The sequence below is a fragment of the Carcharhinus amblyrhynchos genome, chromosome 8 (genome assembly GCF_965287045.1).
Source record: "Carcharhinus amblyrhynchos chromosome 8, sCarAmb.v2.hapA, whole genome shotgun sequence".
Taxonomy (NCBI): domain Eukaryota; kingdom Metazoa; phylum Chordata; class Chondrichthyes; order Carcharhiniformes; family Carcharhinidae; genus Carcharhinus; species Carcharhinus amblyrhynchos.
In genome coordinates, this window is record NC_137331.1 from 109407660 (window position 1) to 109431822 (window position 24163).

Sequence of the window (24163 nt, forward strand, 5' to 3'; positions counted from 1 at the left end):
CATTGGAGGACTTGGAGGAGGTTCACTCGATTCATTCCAGAAATGAGGGATTTATCTTGTGAAGAGAGATTGAGCAGTTTAGGCCTATACTTTCCAGGGTTAAGAATGAGAGATCTAATATAAGTATGTAAAATGATAAAAGGCACTGACAAGTGGATGTAGAGCAGGCACCTCCTCTTTTGGGACAACCTAGGACAGGAGGTCATAGTTTTAAGGTAAATGGTAGCAGATTCAAAACAGATGAGGAGAAACTACTTCTCTGAAAGAGTGGTGAGTCTGTGGAATTCACTACCCCAGGGTGTGGTAGTTGCTGGGACAATAAAAATCTGTCTCCTTTTTAAACTTATTCAATTAGTAAGGGTTATGGAGAACGAGCAGGAAAGTGGAATTGAGGCCGAGATGAGATCAGCCATGATCATATTGAATGGTGGAACAGGTTTGAGTGGCTAAATTGCCGACGACTCCTGTTGGTTCTTTTGTTTTTAGGTCGGTGAACAGAGCCAACTGCTTTCTTAAATGGATGCATATGGAGTGAATATTCAGGATTTCTCTTTATTCCTCCCTGTGAATGTCCAGAGAGAAAGAGCATGGAAATAGGCTGCCTCCTGACGTACATAGAAAAACTACAGCACAATACAGGCCCTTCTGCCCACAGAGTTGTGCCGAACATGTCCCGACCTTAAAGATTACTAGACTTACCTATGACCCTCTTTCTTACTAAGTTCCATATACTTAAAAGTCTCTTAAAAGACCCTACCGAATCTACCCCCACCACAGTTGCCGGCAGCCCATTCCATGCACCCACCACTCTGAGTGAAAAACTTACCCCTGACGTCGTCTCTGTACCTACTCCCCAGGACCTTAAGCATGTGTCCTCTTGTGGCAACCATTTCAGCCCTGAGAAAAAGCCTCTGACTATCCACTTGATCAATACCTCTCAACATCTTATACACCTCTATCACGTCACCCCTCATCCTTTGTCTCTCCAAGGAGAAAAGGCCAAGCTCCCTCAACCTATCCTCATAAGGCATGCTCCCCAATCCAGGCAACATCCTTGTAAATCTCCTCTGCACCCTTGCTATGGCTTGCACATCCTTCCTGTAATGAGGCGACCAGAAATGAGCATAGTACTCCAAGTAGGGTTTGACCAGGGTCCTACATAACTGCAACATTATCTCTAGACTCCTGAACTCAATTCCTCGATTGATGAAAGTCAGTACGCCATACGCCTTCTTAACCACAGCTTCAACCTGCGCAGCTGCTTCGAGTGTCCTATGAACTCGGACCCCAAGATCCTTCTGCACTTCCACACTGCCAAGAGTCCTACCATTAATATTATATTCTGCCATCCTATTTGACCTGCCAGATGAACCACTTCACACTTATCTGGGTTGAACTCCGTCTGCCACTTCTCCACCCAGTCTTGCATCCTAGCAATGTCTCGCTGCAACTTCTTACATCCCTCCACACTATCCACAACACCTCCAACCCTTGTGTCATCAGCAAACTTACCAATCCATCCATCCACTTCCTCATCCAGGTCACTTATAAAAATCACAAAGAGTAAAGGTCCCGGAACAGATCCCTGGGGCACTCCACTGGTGACCGACCGACCTCCATGCAGAATATGACAGATGCATGAAAGAATAGAAAATTGTGCAAAACTTGGTAAGATGGAGGAAGGGAACTTAAAAAAAAATCTGTTAATGTCCTAGGGTATTGCACATGGTGCAAACAGCCCCTTAGTATTTACACTAACTTGGTTCTTTAGCTTGCTTGATCAAAATTGTTATTTGTTTATCGTTGTATATAAGGCAACGTTTTGCTAGGAGGAGCATGTCTTTTAACCTAGATAAGGACCTGTGAAAAGTGCTGCCAAAGTAGATAGTCACGATATATACATCTGATGCACATTTTTATTCTGATACATTTTTATTTTTTATGTTGCGCTGTTCTCACATTTGTTCATCATTTTTAATAGTTTTTTTTGGTTTTATTCCAATTCAATCAAATCCGGTCCTATTCAAAGTCTCGACCAGTTGAGACATTCCTGATCCAAGCTGACAAGACAAGGTTCTCACCTCCTATCTTGGGCTTCATCTCCATGATCCAAGCTGATTGGAGTAAGCATAGCTCCTCCTCCAAGCTTGATCTTAGCCAAAAGGCCGAGATACCACTTTTAAAAATTGCTTCAAATGAAGCTAAAATGTAACCTGATGACTTTAACCAAGCACAGCATGTCGATACTACACTCAATCTGAGCCAAAATGATAGGTATCATTATTTTGGGCAAAAAATACATTTATTTATTCTGATTTTTTTTCTCCAGGAATAATGGTAAATTTTAAATGTTTATGCGTCTAGACCTTTCTAAGACTAGAATTTAGGTAAAGTGTAATAGTTTGTTTTACATTTTCATGTTCACTTAAAATGCAAAACCCACAGCAGCATAGTCAGATTAAAGATTTTATTCTTCCAACTCTTCGTGTCCGAACAGATCATCTGAAGCTAAGTTACATGAGGATTAACATTGCTGTTCCTCTTTAGGCATTCTCTCAGCATCAAGGATTGCTTCCACTCTGTCCTGAGATAGGTAATATTGTCAGACAGGTGGCACTTGAAGGGTCAGACAGATGAGATGTTGATGTCTGCTCCCTCCGACGTTTTGACTTTTCCTTTGCATGCTTCTGACAAAGTATTTCAATATATTTGGCATCCTTCTAAAGAAACTTTCTCCATTTCAGTCAGTCACAAGCCAAGAGAGTTGGCAGAGATGTTACATCTCTCCAGGGATGCTTTGAGCACACCTCAAAAATGTTGTTGCTATCCTTCTGGGAGTGGTTTTGAATGATTAGCATCTCAACCCCCTGAGCTTGTTGTCTTGGAAGAGGATTTTGCTGCTGTTGGGACTACCTTTCTTGCCACATGATCTTCACCGCACAGTAATCTCAAGAAAAATGCAAGGACGAGTAGCAACTGCAAACATGGCCTTTTTGACCTCATAAAAGCCTTGACTCTGTCATCTGGCTTATAGAGTACCTTCCCCAAATTCAGCTGCCCTCAGGGATTTGTCACCATCCTCTGCCTACTGCACGATGTTATGCAAGCCAAGATTCGCACCAGTGGAACCACCACAGGTTTTACCATCACACTAACCCTTTTCTCCATCTTTCTCACTGCGGTATTGTACCTTATTCCAGCATGTGACACAAATATATGGAAATGATTGACAGAATAGAGGAGAAGCTGTTCATCCTATACCTACTGTCTTCAACTCAAAATCACTCTGACTGTAAATCCCCAGTATGCAGAAGACGTTCGTGTGTGTGCGCTCACTCAGAAACTGAGTCTGTCAATATCTCCTCGGAAGCACCTGTGAAAGTGGGCATTTCACTAAACACCCGGAAAATTAAGGTCCTCTTCCAAACAGCTCCCACAACACAAAACTACCTCCCATCTTCAATTAAGGACCTTGGAAAATGTGCCCATGATCTTGGGAGCAGTTTCGTGATGAAGGCAGACGTAGACCTCAATTTGTCATCACCTCCAATGTGCCACTCGGCCTTTTTGAGGACCAGGGTCTCAAAACCGAGAGTAAGGTCGTCGCCATGAGCAGTGATCCCAGTGTTCCTATTAGTATGGAATCTTGGACAACCTACAGCAGACATCAGAAAGTACTGGAGGAGTATCAGGCATGTTTTCATAAGATCCTCCAAATCCAGTGGCAAGAAATGTTCATAGGTCTGGTGAAGGTGGTAGAAGTAACTTAGTGATGAGTTAGAATTGCACAAAGTGTGTTATGCACAGTACTGCCATGAAGATTATTACAATTTTAAGAAGTTATATGTTAAAGAGAATAGAAGACAGTAATGGTGGAAGGTTGTTTTTCAAAATGGAGATCTGTAGCTACTGGTGGTCCACAGAGATCAGTGCAGGAACCTCTGCTGTTTGTAGTGTATATAAATAATCTGGAGGGAAAGTGAGGAAGTGGGCTGAGAAATAGCCATTTGAGTTCAATACAGATAAATGTTGCACTTTGGAAAGTCAAATCAAGGTAGCACTTTGAGGATTAGCCTGGAACCGAGGGATCTTGGAGGTCAGTGCATTAAAAGTGGAGTCGCAGGTAGATAGGGCCGTGAAGAAGGCTTTGGCCTTCATCAGTCAGAGGATTGAGTATTGAAGTTGGGAAGTGATGTTGCAGTTGTACAGGATGTTGGTGAGGCAGCACTTGGAGTATTGTGTTCAGTTTTGGAAAGATGTTATTAAACTGGAAAGCGTGCAAAAGAGATTTACTAGGATGTTGCCAGGACTGATTGGGAGAGATTGGACAGGCTAGGATTTCTTTCTTTGGAGCGTAGGAGACAGGGCTGATCTTATAGAAATGTATAAGATCATGAAAGGCATGGATAGGATGAATGGAAGATTCAAATTGAGAACTCGAGATCATAGGTTTAAGTTAAGAGGGGAAAGAATGGGAACCTCAGGAGCAATGTTTGTACACAGAGGGTGATATCTTTGTGGAATGAGCTGCCAGAGGAAGTGGATGAGGCAAGTACATTGACAATATTTAAAAGGCACTTGGATGGATACATGGATAGGAAAGGTTTAGAGGCATATGGGCTACATGCAAGTAAATGGGGTTAGCTTAGAGGGGCATTTTGGTCAGCATGAACCCGGCTGGGACAAAGAGCTTGTCTCTGTCATAGATTCTTTCATTCCATAATAGTGCATCAGAAAATCCATCAGAGGTTGGCATGAACCTTATTTGCATTCCGTTAATGGGATTCAGATGAAGGCCTGATTCCTTGCATGCGATTCTCCCTAATGCCAGCAGGAAAACATGCCAGTGTGCAACATGTTGGGATCAAAATGGCATGCAGACGTTAGCACTCAGATGCCTGGAGCGGTCTTCAGAGATCAGGATGGAGGCCGCCCGCAATCCTGCACCCTGGATCACTGCAACATTGGGTCAAGGAAGCACCTGCAGGTGGATCTTCCAGATTAAATGCCCTGGACGGGGTCCAGCTTCTGCATATTCCTGGAGACTGATCTTCATCTTCAGGTCTACTTTCAGGTCTCAAGGTGCTCCTGAAGATCTATTTTCATTTTCAGCAGGCCCAACTTTCTTCAGCAGTGGGTCAGTGATGTTGGGTACCATTTCAGTATGGCACCTGGACATGATAGGCTACATGCCTTCCAGCCTTGCCCCACCACTGAATATGGTGTCAAAACACCCAGATGCATGGTTAATGAAGTCAGGGCTGGAAAATTTAGCATGTTTTCCCACCGGCTGCCACAGCAAGAGAACTCCACATTTCTTCTCCGTGGAACCTAGTCTAAAAATGGGAGAATTCTGCCCACTGTGTCAGTGACAAGTATAATTTTAACAACGTATTAAGGCCAGCAATAAACCTGGTTGAATTATTAGTTCAAAACTAAAATGTGATCGTAATCTATGGAGTTGGGATGGCTTGTTGAAGTTGTACAAGACGTTGATGAGGCCACACTTGAAATACAGTGTACAGTTCTCGTCATCCTATTATAGAAAGAATATTATTAAATTAGAAAGAGTGCAGGCAAGATTTACTAGGATGCTACTCTGACTTGATGGTTTGACTTATAAGGATAGGCTGAATAAACTGGGACTTTTTTCCCTGGAGCATAGAAGGCTTAGGGGTGGTCTTAGAGGTTTACAAAATAACGAGGACCTAGGTAGATAGTCAGCATCTTTTCCCAAAGATAGTGGGAGTCTAAAACCAAAGGCATTGTTTAAGGCAGGAGGGGACAGATACAAAAGGGTCCAGAGGAGCAATTTTTTCTCAGAGGATGGTGAGTGTCTGGAATGAGCTGCCAGAGGCAGTAGTAAAGATGGGTGCAGTTTTGCCTTTTAAAAGGCAATAGGTAAGATTGGAACAAAGGGATAAGGGCCAAATGCAGGCAATTGGGACTAGCTTAATGGTTAAAAACTGGGTGGCATGGATAAATTGGGCCGAAGGGCCTGTTTCCATGCTGTAAACCTCTATGACTCTAATAGGAATGAGAGACTGGAGAAGCTAATAGTCTTTCTTGGAGCAGAGAGCATTATGTGAAAATTAATATATAGATATTTAAAATTATGAAAGATTGAGTAAGTAAGGAGAAACTGCTTTCACAGTCCCAGGTTCTGGAACAGTGATGAAGGAACTAAAGAGGAAACTAAATGTTTTACATAATTATGCGCCGTTTAGAAGCAGATTCATTGATAAATTTCAGAAGGAAATTGGGTATATATTTGAAAAAAGACAAACGTGAGGCTGTGGGAAAAGAGCATGGGAATGGGACTAATTAGTTTGTTCTTGCAAAGAGTCAGTACAGATATGGTGGGCTGAATGGGCATCATTCTATGCTGTATGACTCTGAAACAAACACATTTTAGGAGTCATCTAGCTTGCACACATTGTTGACTTGGCAAGAATCCTTCAAATTTTGAGTGTCTTTCTGTCAATGCCAGAAATTTTGGGATAAATGTAGGTGATTATATAAGCATGATCTATTTCTAATTCTCATGCAAATACTTTTTTCTTCCAGATCCGGCTTCCCCAACGCCGCCAGTGCAGACACTGTCAACTTTCAAGCCACCTGTGAGACCTGATTTTGGCACTATGGGTCGACCAATCAAGTTACAGGCCAACTTCTTTGAGGTGGACATTCCAAAAATTGAAATCTACCATTATGATATAGATATAAAACCAGATAAATGTCCAAGAAGAGTAAACAGGTAGTGTAAAATAATATTGCTTTTTGAAATGTCTGAAAGGGGAAATGTCTGCTGCTTGATTTGATTTATTATTGTCACATTTATTGGCATACAGTGAAAAGTATTGTTTCTTGTGCACTACAGAGACTGTTCATAGAGTATGTAGGGGAGAAGGAAAAGAGAGGTTGCAAAATAATAGTGTACGGTCTCATACGGTGTAGAGAAAGATCAGCTTAAAACAAATGTCCAGTCAAAAGTCTGGCAGCAGGGAAGAAGCTGCTCTTGAGTCGATTGGTACATTGTCTCAGACTTTTGTATCTTTATTCCAATGGAAGAAGGTGGAAGAGAATATGTCCAGGGTGTGTGGAGTCCTTGGTTATGCTGGCTGCTTTTCTAAGGTAGCAGGAAGCATAGACAAAGTCAATGGATGGGAGGCTGACTTATGTTCACAACCCTTTGTAGTTTATTGCAGTCTTGGTCAGAGCAGGAGCCATACCAGGCTGTGATACATCTGGAAAGGGTGTTTTCTACGATGCATCAGTAAAGGTTGGTGAAAGTTGTCGTGGTCATGCCGAATTTCTTTAGCCTCCTGAGAATCTGTAGAGGCATCGGTATGCTTGCTTTCTTAACTATAGCATTTGCGTGGAGGGACCAGGATAGTTGTTGGTGATCTGGACACCTAAAAACTTGAAGCTCTCGATGAGTTATTGTGAACCTGAACTGTCTAACTGTCCTGATACCAAAAGATTGCTTCGAGGATCCTGCATAAATTTAGTCTGTGAACCAACTGAAGTGAAAAATTATTTCATCCCTTAGCATGGCTGGGACCCGAAGGAAAGAATATGTAGAGTTAGCGTCAGGTGCAGCAGTGACCCTGAGGCCTGGATTGAAAATTTTCAAATCAGGTGATGTGTTTGAATGGGAAGCAGTCATATTGTCCAGGGGAAGAAAAAGGAGCTAAACTTCCCTTGGTGTTGCTTAAGGTGGAGACAATGAAGTCTGGAGCTGTGCAATGGCTTCCGCGAATTGTGGCTTTGTGCTCAAAAGTAACCATAATCACCAGTGTTTTGTTGCAGTGGATAAACACTTGCAGAGGAAAATGAATGCCAGTGAGATTAGATTTCGAGTACTGTTGTAATTACACATTCTGTGGCTTGGGCTATTTTTTTGCCCAGTTTGTGGACAGCATTATTGACCCTGTCTGAAATCGTGGGGATGTTCAGAGTTGCGACAAAGACGGCTTATTCTCCTTTTACGTATTTTTTCTGCTGTCAGTTTTTTATCCCTTTTTGTGTTGTGATTTTTTTGGCAGTCTGAGGACTCTTTCTTAGTCACTGTTAATTCAAATAAATGTATTTTTAAAATTTCATTTCTTCCCTATCCATCCCTCATTGATGCTCCACCCTTGAGTCAACTCTCTTACCGTACAATTCTTTAGGCTTAAATCCTTGCCATATTAAATTTGAATGAAAGCATTTCCAGTTTCTTTCTTATGTAGTCAGGAAATCTGGATTTCGCATGATCTGAATTCCTAATGCATGTGCCATGTTAATCTCACCTTAATCTGATGCCACCAAAAAGAGGAAGTACTCAACATTGAACAATAAATTTGATTAAGCATTCTGGGTTCTTTCAAGTTGGAAAACTGTTCTCAAATGGAACATGTAGTCTGTTAAAGTTTACTGTTAATGAGATATGATCTTTCAGTTCACTGGAAATATACAACACCCAGCACAGCAAGAATTCCTTTCCTCCTAGATTGTATGATATTTGAATCAAATCTGTGTAACCTGGTTCCTTCATCTCCTGCCCTTTGACTTGTCACATCTTGTCCAAAGGCTAAACTTGGTCGTAGCAAAACAGATGAATTGGTAAGCGTGACCTGATAGCTGCTGCAGAGACTTGGCCACGGGGTGACATAGATTGGGACCTGAACATTGAGGTGTATGATATTTAGAAAGGACAGGAAATTAAGAACAGATGGAGTGGTGGTTCTGTTAGTCAATGATGATATTAGCACATTAAAGAAGGATGGTCTAAGTGTTGGAAACCAGGATGTAGAAGCAGTTTGGGTTGAGATGAGAAATTACAAAGGCAAGAAGTCACTTGTGGGAGTGGTGAACAGGCCCCTTAATTGTGATTACATGGTAGGACAGAGTGTAAAAGAAGAGATAATGGGAGCTTGTCAGAAAGGCACAACAATAATTGTGGCAGGTTTTAAACTACATATAGATTGGGAAAAATCAGATTGGCATAGATGGAGAGTTCATAGAATATTTTCAGGATAGTTTCTTAGAACAGCATGTTCTGGAGCCAACCAGAGGGCAGGCTTCATTAGACTTGGTATTGTGCAATAGGATAGGATTAATAACCTTGTAATGAAGACATCCTTAGGTAGCAGTAATCATAATATGGCTGAATTTTACATTCGGTTTGAGGGAGAGAAGTGTATCCAGATTAGACTTTTAAAAGTTAAAGTTTATTTATTAATCACAAGTAAGGCTTACATTAACACCGCAATGAGGTCATTGTGAAATTCCCCTAGTTGCCGCAGTCTGGCGCCTGTTCGAGTCAATTCACCTAACCAGCTCGTATTCAGAATGTGGGAGGAAACCCACGCAGACACGGGGAGAATGTGCAAATGCCACACAGACAGTGACCCAAGCCAGGAATCGAACCTGGGTCCTTGGCGCTGCAGTGTTAACCACTGTGCTACCGTGCTGCCCTGTAATTGCCTTCATTTAAGGTTATTTATGAATGCATAAAAGTAGAGCTAGCCAAAGTGAACTGGCAAATAAGCTTCAGTGATAGATCAACAGATGTTCAGTGGCAGACGTTGAAAGGGTTATTTCCAGAATAAGCAAAGCAGACACATTTCATCGAGAGAGAAAAGTTCCAAGGGAAGGATCCATCACCCATGATTAACTAAAAAAAGTTAAAGACAGTCATATACTTAAAGAAAAAGCACATATTTGCACAGAGGCAAGTGGCAGGTCAGAAGATTGAACAGATTATGAACAACGTCAAAGAATGACACATGTATTGAGGAAAAAGTAGAGTATGAGAAAAAGCGAACTGGTGATGTAAAGATGAATGGTAAAAATTTTGACAGATACTTAAATAATAAAAGTTAACAGTGTTAGTCTGGTAGTGTCTGGTGAATTAGTAATGGAAAGTAGAGCTCTTGCGGATGAATTAAACAGGTATTTTGCCTCTGTTTTCATGATAGACAACGCATGTAACATCCCAGAAATAACTAAATCGGGAAATGTTTGAGAGGGGGGAACTCAGGAAAATTGCAGTCACCATGGAAGTGGTATTGAACAAATTGTTGGGTATGTGGGCTGACAAATCCCACGGTCTGGATGGACTTTACCCAAAAGTCTTGAAAGAAGTGGCTAATGAAATAGTTGATGCATTGGTTTTAATTTTCCAAATTACCCAAGATTTGTAGAAGATTAGATTGGAAAATAGCAAATGTAACTCCTTTATTCTGAAAAGGAGGGAGACAAAGCAAGAAGCAACAGATGTTATAACAGGGCATTTGGAAAAAGTCAAAGCAGTCAGACTCAGCATGGTTTTGTGAAAAAAAATCATGTTTAACCAATTTTTTGGAGCTCTTGGAGTCGACTGAGTCAAAAGCCTTGATCAGATCGATGAATGCGTGGTTGCTGCTCCTGTTGTTTCTCTTATGTTGAGTTGTTGTCACTGCTCAATCATGTCCATTGCTCCACATTTGGTTGGAAGCTACAGTGGCTTTCTGGAAGGGTTATTTCAGAAACTGGAAGAAGGCGGCTGGTGAGGATTTGAACATAAGAACATAAGAAATAGGAGCAGGAGTAGGCCATCCAGCCCTTCGAGCCTGCCCCGCCATTCAATAAGATCATGGCTGATCTGTCGCTGCTCAGTTCCACTTTCCCGCCCTCTCCCCATAACCCTTAATCCCCTCTCCTATCAAAAACCCATCAACCCGCGTCTTAAAAATATTTAGCGAGGCAGCCTCCACCACTTCAACGGGCAGAGAATTCCAGAGATTCACCACCCTTTGAGTGAAGAAGTTCCTCCTCAACTCCGTTCTAAACCGCCCCCCTTTTATCTTGAGGCTGTGCCCCCTAGTCCTATTGTCTTTTTTGAGCGGGAAGAGTCTTTCCACCTCTATCCTATCCATCCCATTCATCATCTTATACGTCTCAATGAGATCTCCTCTCATTCTTCTAAACTCTAACGAGTACAAGCCCAGTTTATTCAGCCTCTCCTCATAGCTCAACCCCCTCAACTCCGGTATCAGCCTAGTAAACCTCCTCTGCACTCCCTCCAAGGCCAAAATATCTTTGCGCAGGTGCGGATATTCCCAGCAATGGACCATAGGGCGATTCCTTGGTAATTCCCACAGTCTGCTTGGCAGTGATGACAGCATCCCTGAGGTTGGCAGGAATTTTTTCTCAGTCCCAGACTTTCATGAACAGCTGATGTGGATAATTGGGTTTTCTCTTCTCCAGGTTTGAAAATCTCTGCTGGCATCTTTGATCGTCGGTGCTTCCAGGAAGCTTTGAACATATCTTTTTGGCGGAACAGTGTTGACAAGCTGGCGTTTCACGCACTTGGTGATCAGGAGAACCCCATTGGAGTTGCAATTCCCAACTCCTTCCTTGCTGATAGTTCCTTTTCAGAGTTGGGAGTCCTTTCCAATCCTGGTGTTGAAGTCCTCAAGGAGGAAGATTTTATCATCCTTGGGAATGTTGGAGAGTGTGGTGTCCAGGATGGAGTAAAGGCTTCTTTGGATTCGTCATTGGCATCAAGGGTTAGGAAGTAGGTACTCAGGACTGTTACCTACTGGTTCTTGGCAGGTTGTAGGTGGAAAGTCATGAGGTGCCCATTGATGCTGACAGGAAACTCAAAGTTGGTTGATAAGTTTGTCGTTGATGGCGAATCCAATTCCGTGCATCCTTGGCTGATCTTCGGGTTTTCCTCTCCTCTAGAATAAGCTGTAACCACTGGCATCTTTCCTCAGCTGCCCTCTGCCTGCTCTTTGGGCCTCCTGTATCACAGCATCAGTGTTGAAATGCCTCAGTTCATGGACAACAAGGGCAGTTCTCCATTGTGACTGATTATTTTGCTAATTATCCGTAAGTGTTTGTACATTCTAGGTTCCAAAATTGAGTTTAGATTTGATTTTCTACCTGCAGATAGGTGGGCCTGCTAGATACGGTTTTCCAGTAAGGCTGCAGATGGATTAGACTATTTTTAGGGCACCTTTTCTAGCCTTTCCCCTTGCGGGGTGAGCAGAGTGGATCCTGAAGAGAATAGCTCAGTTGTGAAGAAAGATGTTGAAACGTTTTCCTGTTCCTGTTTTCAAGAATGAGGTGACTGAATTAAACTCCACCACCTATGTCTCGGTCTGAGGCTGGGAACTTCCAGATCTCATGATCCCATCACTTTTCACTGATTGCCATACAGCTTGTCTGTGTGGGCTGTGTTGGTTTCCTCTAGATAGACACCTGGTGTGGATCACCAAACGCACAGTTCTTGACAGAGGGACCAAAAGAACATTTTCTTGGATTGCCATCTTGCTGTGATGAAGAGGCTCGAACACTCCATTGATCCCCAAGAATGATGCCGTCAGGAGTCTTGAACTCCAGGCAGGGCCACCCATGATGGTAAGAGGGGTGGGGGAGCCAGACAACATGCAATCCAAAACCTCAACAGCAGATCAGGTGGAAGATATTATTATGGTATCAATGGCTGTGATGGCGGATGAAGGCTGCAGCAGTAGGGGATATCCCCAGTCGTCGAGATTCCCTTGCCACTGCAACTGGACCTACCCACTGTCAAGGACCACATGTCTGCTGATGTGCAACAGCATACCCATGCTTAACAATGTAGAAAGATGCTGCATATGTGATTCTGAAGTGTTCTACAATTTTAACTGCAATTTCATTGTGCTTAAATAAAAGGGATTAATTGGAAAACATTTTGATAAGATGAAGAATGTGTAAAATAGTGATATTAAATCAGCTTGAGGCATTTCATTTGAATGCTTTGAGTAAAAGATGCTTTTACTGATTCAGCTACAGAAGTAAGACAATTACTTTACTTTTCAGGGAAATTGTTGAACACATGGTTCAGCATTTTAAAAATCAGATCTTTGGTGATCGGAAGCCTGTGTTTGACGGAAGGAAGAACCTCTACACAGCAATGCCCCTTCCTATAGGGCGAGACAGAGTAAGTGAGATTAAATTATGGCCTTAATACTATTTCCCTTAAATACATTAGATCAGCCTAAATGTTTTTTAAAATAAACGTGTGAAAATATATAGTGCTGACTTTACTGTCACTTCCGTTTTCTAAATACTGTGTCGAAGCTTTTCATCCTACATTCATCAGAACATTCACAGGCATACAATGTAAGGGAACCTATGCATTCTCTATGATAATGTCTCAACCATTTGGGGATTTTCACAGTAACTTCATTGCAGTGTTAATGTAAACCTACTTGTGACACTAATAAAATAGCTTAAACTTAAAAACCAGAGTCTACTTGCCAATCAATCAGCATTGTCTTCTCATACAGTATAAATTTGTTGATTTCCCTTGCATTGTATTCTTGTGAATGTCTTGATGAATTCAAAATGAAAAACAATATTCAAATTCTCTATGACCAAATGACTAAGTTCTAAATATTATGTGTATATTTGCAAAATGACAGATGGATTGCTAATATTTTAGAAAACAAATTGAGTTGAGCTGGAATAAATATTCTCTACCTTTGAGAAATATTTGTATTTTGTTCATGTTATTTAAAAACTAAGTAATTTTTGGGTTTGTAAAAATCGACAGATTCTGTATTGTGTACACTTATTTCTGTTTGCATATTTATGATACACATTCCAGAATAAATCTCACAGTAAACTAAAAGTAAGACCCCGCTTTTACCAAGGTAAGATTAAAGATGTGCACCATTTTATCTGTGCTTAATTTTCCATGTTATCTCAAATGAAATTTACTGAATCTGTACCTCAACACCTGCACCTCTTAAAAATATTCTTCCTGCCTTCAGTGCAAGATGGCTTAACATCTGCTTATAAACCAAATATGATAACTATGCTTTGAACAGTTTCATCAGTACCTTTTCATGCACTTATTCTGCTAAATTGCTCAAGCAAAGTTAGAAGAGATGCAGCTGTTTTGTTTTGCAGCTGAACTCGGATTTGGAGGGATATTTGCAGGGGAGGCAGAGGGCTTCAAGGAGAGTGTTCCATAGGGAAGGACTGTGACCATAGACTGTACCACCATTAGTAGAGGCTGGGAGGGATTTAGGCATGAGTCCAGAATTACAAACTGAAGAGGCACAGTTAAGAGGTTGCTATTATAGATTGAGGTGAGACTTTTGTAGGATTTGTTTTATTTTTAAAATATTTTTAACTAGTGTACTGAGGGACTAAACAACCATGGAAGATGGAAAAGACATTGGCTAAGAACAAGTAGGAGATGGAGTTTGTTAGGTTAGTTTTCAGAACTAAAGTCAATCCTGAAAGGTACTAAAGGTTTTGGTAAAGGTAGATGTTTGTAGAGATATAAGTAAGTTGAATTAGTAGCGGGCAAACTATATTGACCTGGTGATGGGCTTTGAGAGAGGAAGGTTTTCCAAGATATTCCTGAAAACATTGAGCCTAGGTTAGCGTGATTCACTGCAGGAATTTGAGTAAGTGCTCTTGCTCAGATCCGAAAGACCAAATTTGTGTTAAAACAAGACTGGAAGATCTGCCTTACTTTAGGTAGAGGAAGCAGTCTCCAAGAAAATTTTCACCATGTTGAATTTTAAGGTTTCAAGGCTGGGATACTAGAAGATTGAGAGTAAACACTCGGAAGCTAAGAATCAGCAGCTGATTTAGCAGACAGCTAAAGCCAAGGCTCTCAGTGGTGGAGCAATGAAAATTAGACATCTGTAAAAGGCCAGAATTGTACAAGTGCTGGAATGTTGCAGGGCTCGATATGGTTGCCAAGATAGGTGAGGGCAAAGTCATTGAGGGGTTTGAAATGGTGATGGTTTTTAATGCTTTGGGATACCTTAAGGTAATCAAAGGCACTATATAAATATAAATCTTTTATTAGAGTAAGGTTGAAGATTGGGAAGGTAAGCTTTAGAATTGCCAGATGATAGGGTTATAAGGGTTTCAGTGCTTTAAAATACCCTGGGATCAAGAAAGGTGCTCTTTAAATGCAAATCCTTTCTTTATAGAGTTCTGACTTTGTAATTGATAGGATTGTACTGCGTAGATGGCCCACTGTGCTTGTCCTTTGAAATAGCCATCTAATTAGCTGTACATCCTTGTTCTTTGTAGCTCTGTACCTTTTTCTTGTTTATGTATTTGCTTCTGTTGCCTCCAGCACTCTTAATTGGTCTCCCACGTTCTACCCCCTGTAAAATTGAGGTCATCAAATATCTCCTTCCTGTGTCCTAATTTTTGCAGCAAGCCTAGTTCACCTAATTCACTGACCTACATGGGTTCCCGGTTAAACATACCATAATCTTTAAAAATCGTCCTCAGTTTTCATATCCCTCCGTGATTTTGTCCTTCCCCAATTCTTCCAGTCTGACAACTGTCAGCAATTTGTCTACTCATCTAAATTTGAGCTCTAAAGCATTCCTGATTATAATTGCTTGACTATACATTAGCCATGCTTCAGCTCTGAAATTCCCTCTGACCAACTGAAAGCTTCCCATAAAATTTCCTGTTTTAAAACTTTAACAGTAACAAACAAACTAAAATCATCAGAGATTAAATATTACTTAGCAAGCAACTAATATGTTACAGAAAATACCACCCCCCGCCCCGCACGATTACTTACTTTTACACTGTAATTATGCATTACACCACACTTTCTGCTATTATCTTTGTTGGAACAAGTCCAAAGTTACTCCCAGTTTCCAGCAGGCTCACTTCTCCCTGTTTTGCTGAGTCATGTTGCCCAGTGTCCAACAGAAGTCTTTTCCCACCAGTATTTTTGAGAAACCCACAGCCAGCTTCCAGTGACAAAGTCCACTCAGCCAGCTATACCAGGGCACATTTTTCAGGGTCCTTAAGTTTCCATATGTTGTGTCTCCATTGATCAGAGCTTTTGCTAGCATCCCTCTTGTACCCCACTCTGCGCACAGCTGCTGTTTTCCCCACACACACACACACACACACACACACACACACACACACACATATTCTCTCTCTCTGTCTGTCTCTCTGGGATTTTTCTCTCTGTCCGGGCTCTCTATCCAACGCTGCCTGAGAGTTGAAGTCTGCCATAGGAGGGCCAGCAATCTTTTGTCTCCAGGAATGAAAACTGATACTTGAATTTCAATAGATCTTTCCCTGGGCATCCCTTTGCGTGTGAGTTATGTCACATAGACTTAATGCTGGGCAGAATACACACCTCCACATTACTCTGTTACACCTTGAAATAAAAGAAACAGTTTAACACAACCATCTTATAACACCTCACACTCATAATACCTTTCCACCTTGCTTTTATCCTTTTAAGACATTCTTTAAAACCTACCACTGTGACCAAACTTGTGGCCATCTAACCTAATATCTGCTTATGTGGTATGGTGTTTTTGTATATATAATTCTTCTGTGGTGTCTTATGGCACTTTATTCCATTAAAGACACTATATAAATATAAATTGTTGGAAGTTATTATTTAATTTGCTTCTACCTCGCTGAAGTATTGCATTTCAATTCAGAGCAACTCTAAGCTTAAAAAAAGTCATCTCCCTGGCTTTCTTGCCAGTTATATTAAATCTGTATCCTCTGGTTACCAATCCTGCTAGTAGCAGCTGTTTCAGTTTCATGTGTCTATGCTCGCGTAATCCTATGGGATACATTAAAAAATATAGCATATCAGTTATTATCGCTAATGTTTTGATTCTTCTATAAATGATTGGATCTACTTTATTTTGTACTAGACTTACCGAAGTATTGTATTAGTAATCAAGGAATTCTTAGTGTCGAAGGTGGCCCACTTGCTTGTCTTCCCCCACCCCCAATTGTGTCTGCACCAGCTCTCGAAGTGAGCATTATGGCACTGTCATTCTTTGCCTTTTCCCTGTTCCCTTACACATTGTTTCTGTTCAAATAATCATCTCATGTTCTCCTGAATACTTCAATGGAATTTGCCTCCACTACACTTCCAGGCTGGGCATTCAACACCTTAGCCATTTGCTGTGTAAATAAATTTTTGCTTCTTTTGTCAGTTACTTTGTATCTGTGCTCTTTTATTCTCGATCCTACCGCGAGTGGAAACATTTTCTCCCTATCTACTCTGTCCAGCCCCCTCACAATTTTGAATACCTCTATCAAATCTTCTCTCAAACATTTCTGCAAGGAACATAGTCCTACCTTCTCCAATCTGCCTTCATAACTGAAGTTACTCATCACTGGAACTATTCCCACAAATATTTTTTGTGCTCTCTCTATTGTCTCCACAACCTTCCGAAAGTGTGGTGTCCAGAACTGGACAACATGCTCCAGATGAGGATGAAGTAATGTTTTATATAATTTCATCATTCCGTCCTTTCTCTTATGCTCTATGCACCTGTTAATTAGACCGAGGATACCATTTACTTCATTGACTGTTCTCGCAATCTGTCCTGCCATCTTCATGGCCTTTTGCATATGCACACCAAGGTACCTCGACTCATGCACCTCCTTTAGAGTTGTACCCTTTATTTTCTGTTGTCTCTGCATGTCCCTGCAGCCAAAATGAACCATTTCACATTTCTACACATTGAACTTCATCTGCCACCTGTCTGCCCTTCCACCAGCTTATCTACGACCTTTTGAAGTTCTTCACTACCCCCCTCTCATTTCACAATACTTCCAAGTTTCGTATCATCGATATTCATTCGTTCATGTATATCAGGAAAAGCAAGGGTCCCAGCACTGACCCCGAAAGAAACTCCACGACAAACCTGTCTCCATCCCAAAAAGCATTCATTTACCACTACGCTCTCGTTTTCTGCCACACAGCAGATCTCTTTTCCATGTTGCTCTTGTCCCTTTTATTCTATGGGCTATAACTTAGCTCAAATCTGCTGTGTGGCACTGTATCAAATGACTTCTGGAAGTACAGCACATCAACAGCATTCCCTTCATCAACTCAAACATTTCCGAGTTAGTTAAACATGATTTACCCATAAATCTGTGCTTGCCCTCCTTAATGAATTTGCATTCTCCTGTGGGACTATTAATTTTTTTCCCCCCATTATTGTTTCTAGAAATTTCGCCCACATCCAATGTTAAGAACATAAGAACATAAGAAATAGGAGCAGGAGTAGGCCATCTAGCCCTTCGAGCCTGCCCCGCCATTCAATAAGATCATGGCTGATCTGTTGTGGCTCAGTTCCACTTTCCCGCCCTCTCCCCATAACCCTTAATCCCCTCTCTTATCAAGAACCCATCAACCCGCTTCTTAAAAATATTTAGCGAGGCAGCCTCCACCACTTCAACGGGCAGAGAATTCCAGAGATTCACCACCCTTTGAGTGAAGAAGTTCCTCCTCAACTCCGTTCTAAACCGCCTCCCCTTTATCTTGAGGCTGTGCCCCCTAGTCCTACTGTCTTTTTTGAGCGGGAAGAGTCTCTCCACCTCTATCCTATCCATCCCATTCATCATCTTATACGTCTCAATGAGATCTCCCCTCATTCTTCTAAACTCTAACGAGTACAAGCCTAGTTTATTCAGCCTCTCCTCATAGCTCAATCCCCTCAACTCTGGTATCAGCCTAGTAAACCTCCTCTGCACTCCCTCCAGGGCCAAAATATCCTTGCGCAGGTGCGGCGCCCAAAACTGCACACAGTACTCCAGCTGCGGCCTCACCAATGCCCTATACAGCTGCAGCAAGACCTCCCTACTTTTATATTCAATCCCCCTCGCTATGAAGGCCAGCATCCCGTTTGCCTTCCTGACCACCTGCTGCACCTGCAAGCTGGGTTTTTGCGACTCATGCACAAGGACCCCGAGGTCCCTCTGCACCGTCGCCTGCTGCAGTTTTTCGCCACGTAAGTAATAGTCCTTCCTACCATTCTTCCTACCAAAGTGGACCACCTCACACTTGCCAACATTAAATTCCATTTGCCATTTCCTGGCCCATTCGCCCAGCCTATCTAGATCCTTCTGCAGACTCTCCACACCCTCCGCACAATTTGCCTTTCCCCCAATCTTGGTGTCATCAGCAAATTTCGACACCCTGCACTCGGTTCCCTCCTCCAGATCATCTATATAAATGGTAAATAGCTGAGGCCCCAGCACCGACCCCTGGGGCACCCCACTAGTCACCAACCGCCAATCCGAATAGCACCCATTGACCCCCACTCTCTGCCTCCTATTTGACAACCAATCCTCTATCCACGCTAACACCCTACCCCCAACTCCATGTCCCCTGACCTTCTGCAATAACCTCTTGTGAGGTACCTTGTCAAACGCCTTCTGAAAATCCAGAAAGACCACATCCACCGGCTCTCCTCTATCCACTGCCCTAGACACATCCTCATAGAACTCCAGTAAATTTGTCAGACACGACTTCCCTTTAATGAAACCGTGTTGCGTCCGCCCTATCAAGCAATTCCCTTCAAGATGCCTCGCAATTTCCTCCTTAATGACGGATTCTAACATTTTACCTACCACAGACGTTAAACTAACCGGCCTATAATTCCCCGCCTTTTGCCTGGCACCCTTCTTAAACAACGGCGTAACATTAGCCGTTTTCCAATCTTCCGGCACTTCCCCGGAATCCAGCGACGTCTGGAAAATAACCACCAAGGCATCCACTATCACCTCCGCCATTTCTTTCAGAACCCTCGGATGCATTCCATCCGGTCCTGGGGACTTGTCCACAATCAGCCCCTCCAGTCTGTCGAGCACCACCTCTCTAGTAACAGTAATGTCATTAAGACCCTCCATTCCTACCACCTTTCCATCGCTAACACCCGGCAAATTATTCACGTCCTCCTCCGTGAAGACCGAAACAAAAAAGTTATTCAAGACCTTCGCCATATCCCCATCCCCTACCACTAGCTCCCCTTTCTCATCCTCTAAAGGACCAACGTTCACCCTAGCCAGCCTCTTCCTTTTTATATATTTATAAAAACTCTTGCTATCCTTTTTTATATTAAGTGCTAGCCCAGCCTCATAGCTTCTCCTACCCTCCTTTATCAACTTCTTTGTCAATCTTTGTTGACATTTAAACCTTTCCCAATCCTCTTCTCGCCCACTACTCTTAGCTACTCTAAATTCCTCCGCTTTTAATTTAACACTTTCCTTCACCTCCTTCGTTATCCACGGCTTATTACCTCTCTTCCTACTGTCCTTTTTAACCATCGGAATAAATTTCTGCTGAGCACCAAGAAAGATCTCCTTAAAGATCCTCCACTGCTCCTCAGCAGACCTACCTTCCAACGCACTCCCCCAGTCCACATTCGCCAATTCTTCTCTCATCCTACCGTACTCCCCTCTATTCAAACAAAGGACGCGTGTCCGGGAACCCACTTTCTCCTCCTCCATCTGCACCAGAAACTCCACCATACAATGATCACTCTCTCCAAGAGGATCCTTCACCGCAAGGTCCCTAATTCTACCCGCCTCATTACATAGCACCAGATCCAAGATAGCTCGCTCCCTCGTCGGCTCCAACACACACTGTTCAAGGAAATTATCCCGGCAGCATTCCAAGAACTCCTCCTCGAGCCCACCTCGTCCAACATGGGTCGACCAATCAATATGCAGATTGAAATCTCCCATAACTACTGCCGTCCCATTCCTGCACGCCGCACTTATTTGCGTGTTAACAGCCCGCCCCACCTCCAGATCATTATTCGGGGGCCTATAGACGACACCCACCAGCGTCTTCCTCCCTTTGCTGTTCCTAATCTCCACCCACAACGATTCCACGTTCTGCTCTTTGGCTCCGATATCATCCCTTGCTACCACCTTGATACTATCCTTAATCAGCAGAGCTACGCCACCCCCTCTTTCCTCCTGCCTATCCTTCCTAAACACTTGATAGCCCTGTACATTCATCTCCCAGTCCCTGTCACCTTGCAGCCACGTCTCTGTAATGGCCACCAGATCGTATCCATTTGTGTCGATCTGCGCCACCAGCTCATCCACTTTATTCCGAATGCTTCGTGCATTCAGATAAAGCGCTTTCATCCCAGCCTTCACCTGGACCCTATTTGCCGTAACGCCACCAATTGGGACATCCTTGGCCTCTTCCCTTACCTGTACCCTATCCTTAACTTTAGACCTCGTAGCGTCACCTACCCTCGCACCCTCCCCCCCCCTAATTAGTTTAAAGCCCTGTCTACAGTCCTCTTTACTCGATTCGCCAACACTCTGGTCCCAGCACGATTCAGACCAACCCCATCCCGCCCGAACAAGTCCCACCTACCCCAATACTGGTGCCAATGCCCCATAAATTCGAACCCATTCCTCCCACACCAATCCCTGAGCCACCCATTCACTTCCTTTATCCTGTCAATCCTACGCCCGTCTGCACTCAGTTCAGGCAGTAGCCCAGAGACGACCACCTTGTCGGTTCTACTTTTTAATTCCATTCCCAGCTTCTCATACTCCCTCCCCAGATCCTCAGTCCGCACTTTGCCTACGTCGCCGGCACCCACATGTACTACAAAAAACTGACTGGCTCTTTTGGTTTGAACAAGGGTGCAAGGTTTTGTAATTCTCCAGTTCTCTGACATCACCTCTGAGTCTAAGGAAGTAATTATGGCCAGTGTCTCCTCGGCTTCCATGCACTCCTTGCATGCATCTCATCTGGTCCTGGTGTCTTATCAACTTGAAGTACGAACAGCCTATCAAAATACCACCACCTTATCAATTTCCTGAAAAAGCATAAGTTTGTGTTAATCTAATTTTCTGTCCTCGAATGCAGATATAATTAATAAGTGTAAAGGTATATCTCCATTTAGTTCCAATTGTGACTATTTTACTGAAGATTATTAATCAGATGAGTCAATGTATGTATTATAACCTCAAGTACTTGTCACTTATAATGGTGATGGAGTATGTCAAAATTTATTTCAATGTGGTTTTGGTTGGTGTAGTTTATGAATAAGTATTTCTACTCCTTTGTATGTTAATAATTGTATTGTTTGCTTATGTGTTTAATGTTTTTTCTTTTAAATAGGTGGAGCTGGAGGTAACTCTACCAGGGGAAGGAAAGGACAGAATCTTTAAGGTGGTGATAAAGTGGGTGGCATGTGTCAGTCTCCAAGCCTTGCATGATGCACTTTCAGGTCGACTCCCAGCTATTCCTTTTGAATCTATTCAAGCACTAGATGTAGTGATGAGACATCTACCCTCCATGAGGTGAGAAGAGCCATCTAGTGTCTAAATGTGGCATTTAGTAAATAACCTCACCCGCAGGGTTTTGGGTTTCTGCGTGCAAGAGAAAACTGTTACAGAATGACTCATGAATTATCTAATTGGGGCATCATTCGTCAACAACTGATGGACTTTTTAATCTAAGATTCTTGAATTTAGCAAATAATTTTGATTGTTTTTAAGGATTACTGACCAGATCAACTGGAGGAAACTGAAGGAAATTATTTTCACACTTGTGGTTGTCAACTCCTTCACTGCCAACTTGGGAGTTGCATGCATTCTGTTGCATAGCATTTGATCAGATGTGTATAATTTACAACATCAACGTGGAAATTAGATATTCTAGATTAAAGTCTGGAGGAGTAAGGTCCTGCAGTGAATTTAATTTTATCCTTTGAGAATACTCAACTCTATTGCGGTATTATAGAATCTAGATTTTTTAGGTAAATCTATTGTCTTTTATCTTTTCTGATCATCCTTTACACAAGATATCTGCTTGGAATTTTACACAACCCCTGCATTCTTGCAACCCTGGGATGTTTTGAGAATTTTTTTGTTTCTCCTCTATTCTAATAAATATTCAGAAGTTCTCTTTGACGCAATCTTTTTGAGGCAGAACACCCTAGTTTACTAGGTCATACTTTAGCACCTTTTACTCTTTTCTACATTGAATGAAGGGCCTGGGCTGCCTCCCATTGTATTTCAGCAACCAGGATTATTCTTCTGGCTCAGTCTAACCAACATTTGTCTATATGCATGGTTTTGTAAAAGAATAATCACGTTTAACTAATTTATTGGAGTTCTTTGAAGAAGTAATATGCACTGTGGATAAAGAGTAATCTGTGGATATGATGTACTTGGATTTCCAGAAGGCATTTGATAAAGAGCCACATCGAAGATTATTGTGGAAAATAAAAACTTGTAGTATGGGGTTAACATGTTGGCATGGATAGAAGATTGGCTGGCAGAAAACACAGTATGCATAAATGGGTCTTTTCCTGATTGGTAGGATGTGCTGAGTGGAGTCCTGGAGGAGTCTGTGCCGCGACCTCAGCCTTTTACAATTTATATCAATGACTTAGATGAGGGGATTGAGGCATGGTCATTAAATTTTCAGATGACACAAAGATAGCTGGAAAGTGTTGTAAAGAGAATGTGAGGTTGCAGAGGAGCTAGATAGGTTGAGTGAGTGGGCAAAAATCTGGCAGATAGATATATTGATATATGAAGTGATATGTATATATTGTGGAGAAAATGTGTAGTTATTCAGTTTGGCAGGAACAACAAAATGCAGAGTATTACTGAAATGGCAAACAGTTACAGAATACTGAAATGCGGAAGGATCTAGATGGTCAGGCCTGTGTGTCATAAAAAGTTGGTATGCAGGTACAACAAGTAATTAAGTTGGTTAATAGAATTGAATTGAACATAAAAGTAGATGTTAGGGTTCATTTATCCAGAGCATTAGTGAGACCACATATTCAAGACTGTGGTATTGGTCTCCTGATTTAAGGAAGGATGTAAATGCAGTGCAGGGGAGGTTTACCAGATTGATATTAGGAATGAGCATGTTGTCTTATGATGATCAGCTGGACAGATTGCACTTGTTTGCACAAGAGTTTAGAAGAATGACGGGTGACCTATTTGGACTATATAAGATGCTGAATGTTCTTAATAGATGGATGTAGAAAGGATGTTTCCTCTTGTGGGAGAGTCCAGAAGTAAGGGGCACTGTTTTAAAATTAGGTGTTGCCCTTTAGGAGATGAGAATTTTTTTTTGAGGGATGTGCGTCCTTGGAGCACTGCCTCTGAAGGTGGTGGCAGCAGGGTTATTCAATATTTTTAAGGCAGAGGTCAATTCCTGATGGATAAGTGAATCAAGGATTATTTGGGGGTAGAGGGAATGTAGAATTTGAAACACAAACAGATCTTGTTGAATGACGAAGCAGACTCAAGGGGTCAAATGGCCTACATTTTCTCCTAGCTCCTATTTTATATGAATACTTGTATGTAGTATTTGCTTTGTTTATAG

The 24163-nt window shown here is 42.1% G+C and overlaps 1 protein-coding gene across 1 annotated transcript in view; it reads left to right on the forward strand.

Moving 5' to 3' along the window:
* LOC145346827 (protein argonaute-2) overlaps positions 1–24163 on the forward strand; it is a 92001-nt gene that overhangs the window by 13758 nt on the left and 54080 nt on the right. Inside the window, exons 2-4 of the mRNA XM_080194626.1 lie at positions 6568–6757; positions 12838–12958; positions 21935–22116. Of these exons, the coding sequence (XP_080050752.1) occupies positions 6568–6757; positions 12838–12958; positions 21935–22116 (493 nt within the window). The remainder of the gene's footprint in view (positions 1–6567; positions 6758–12837; positions 12959–21934; positions 22117–24163) is intronic.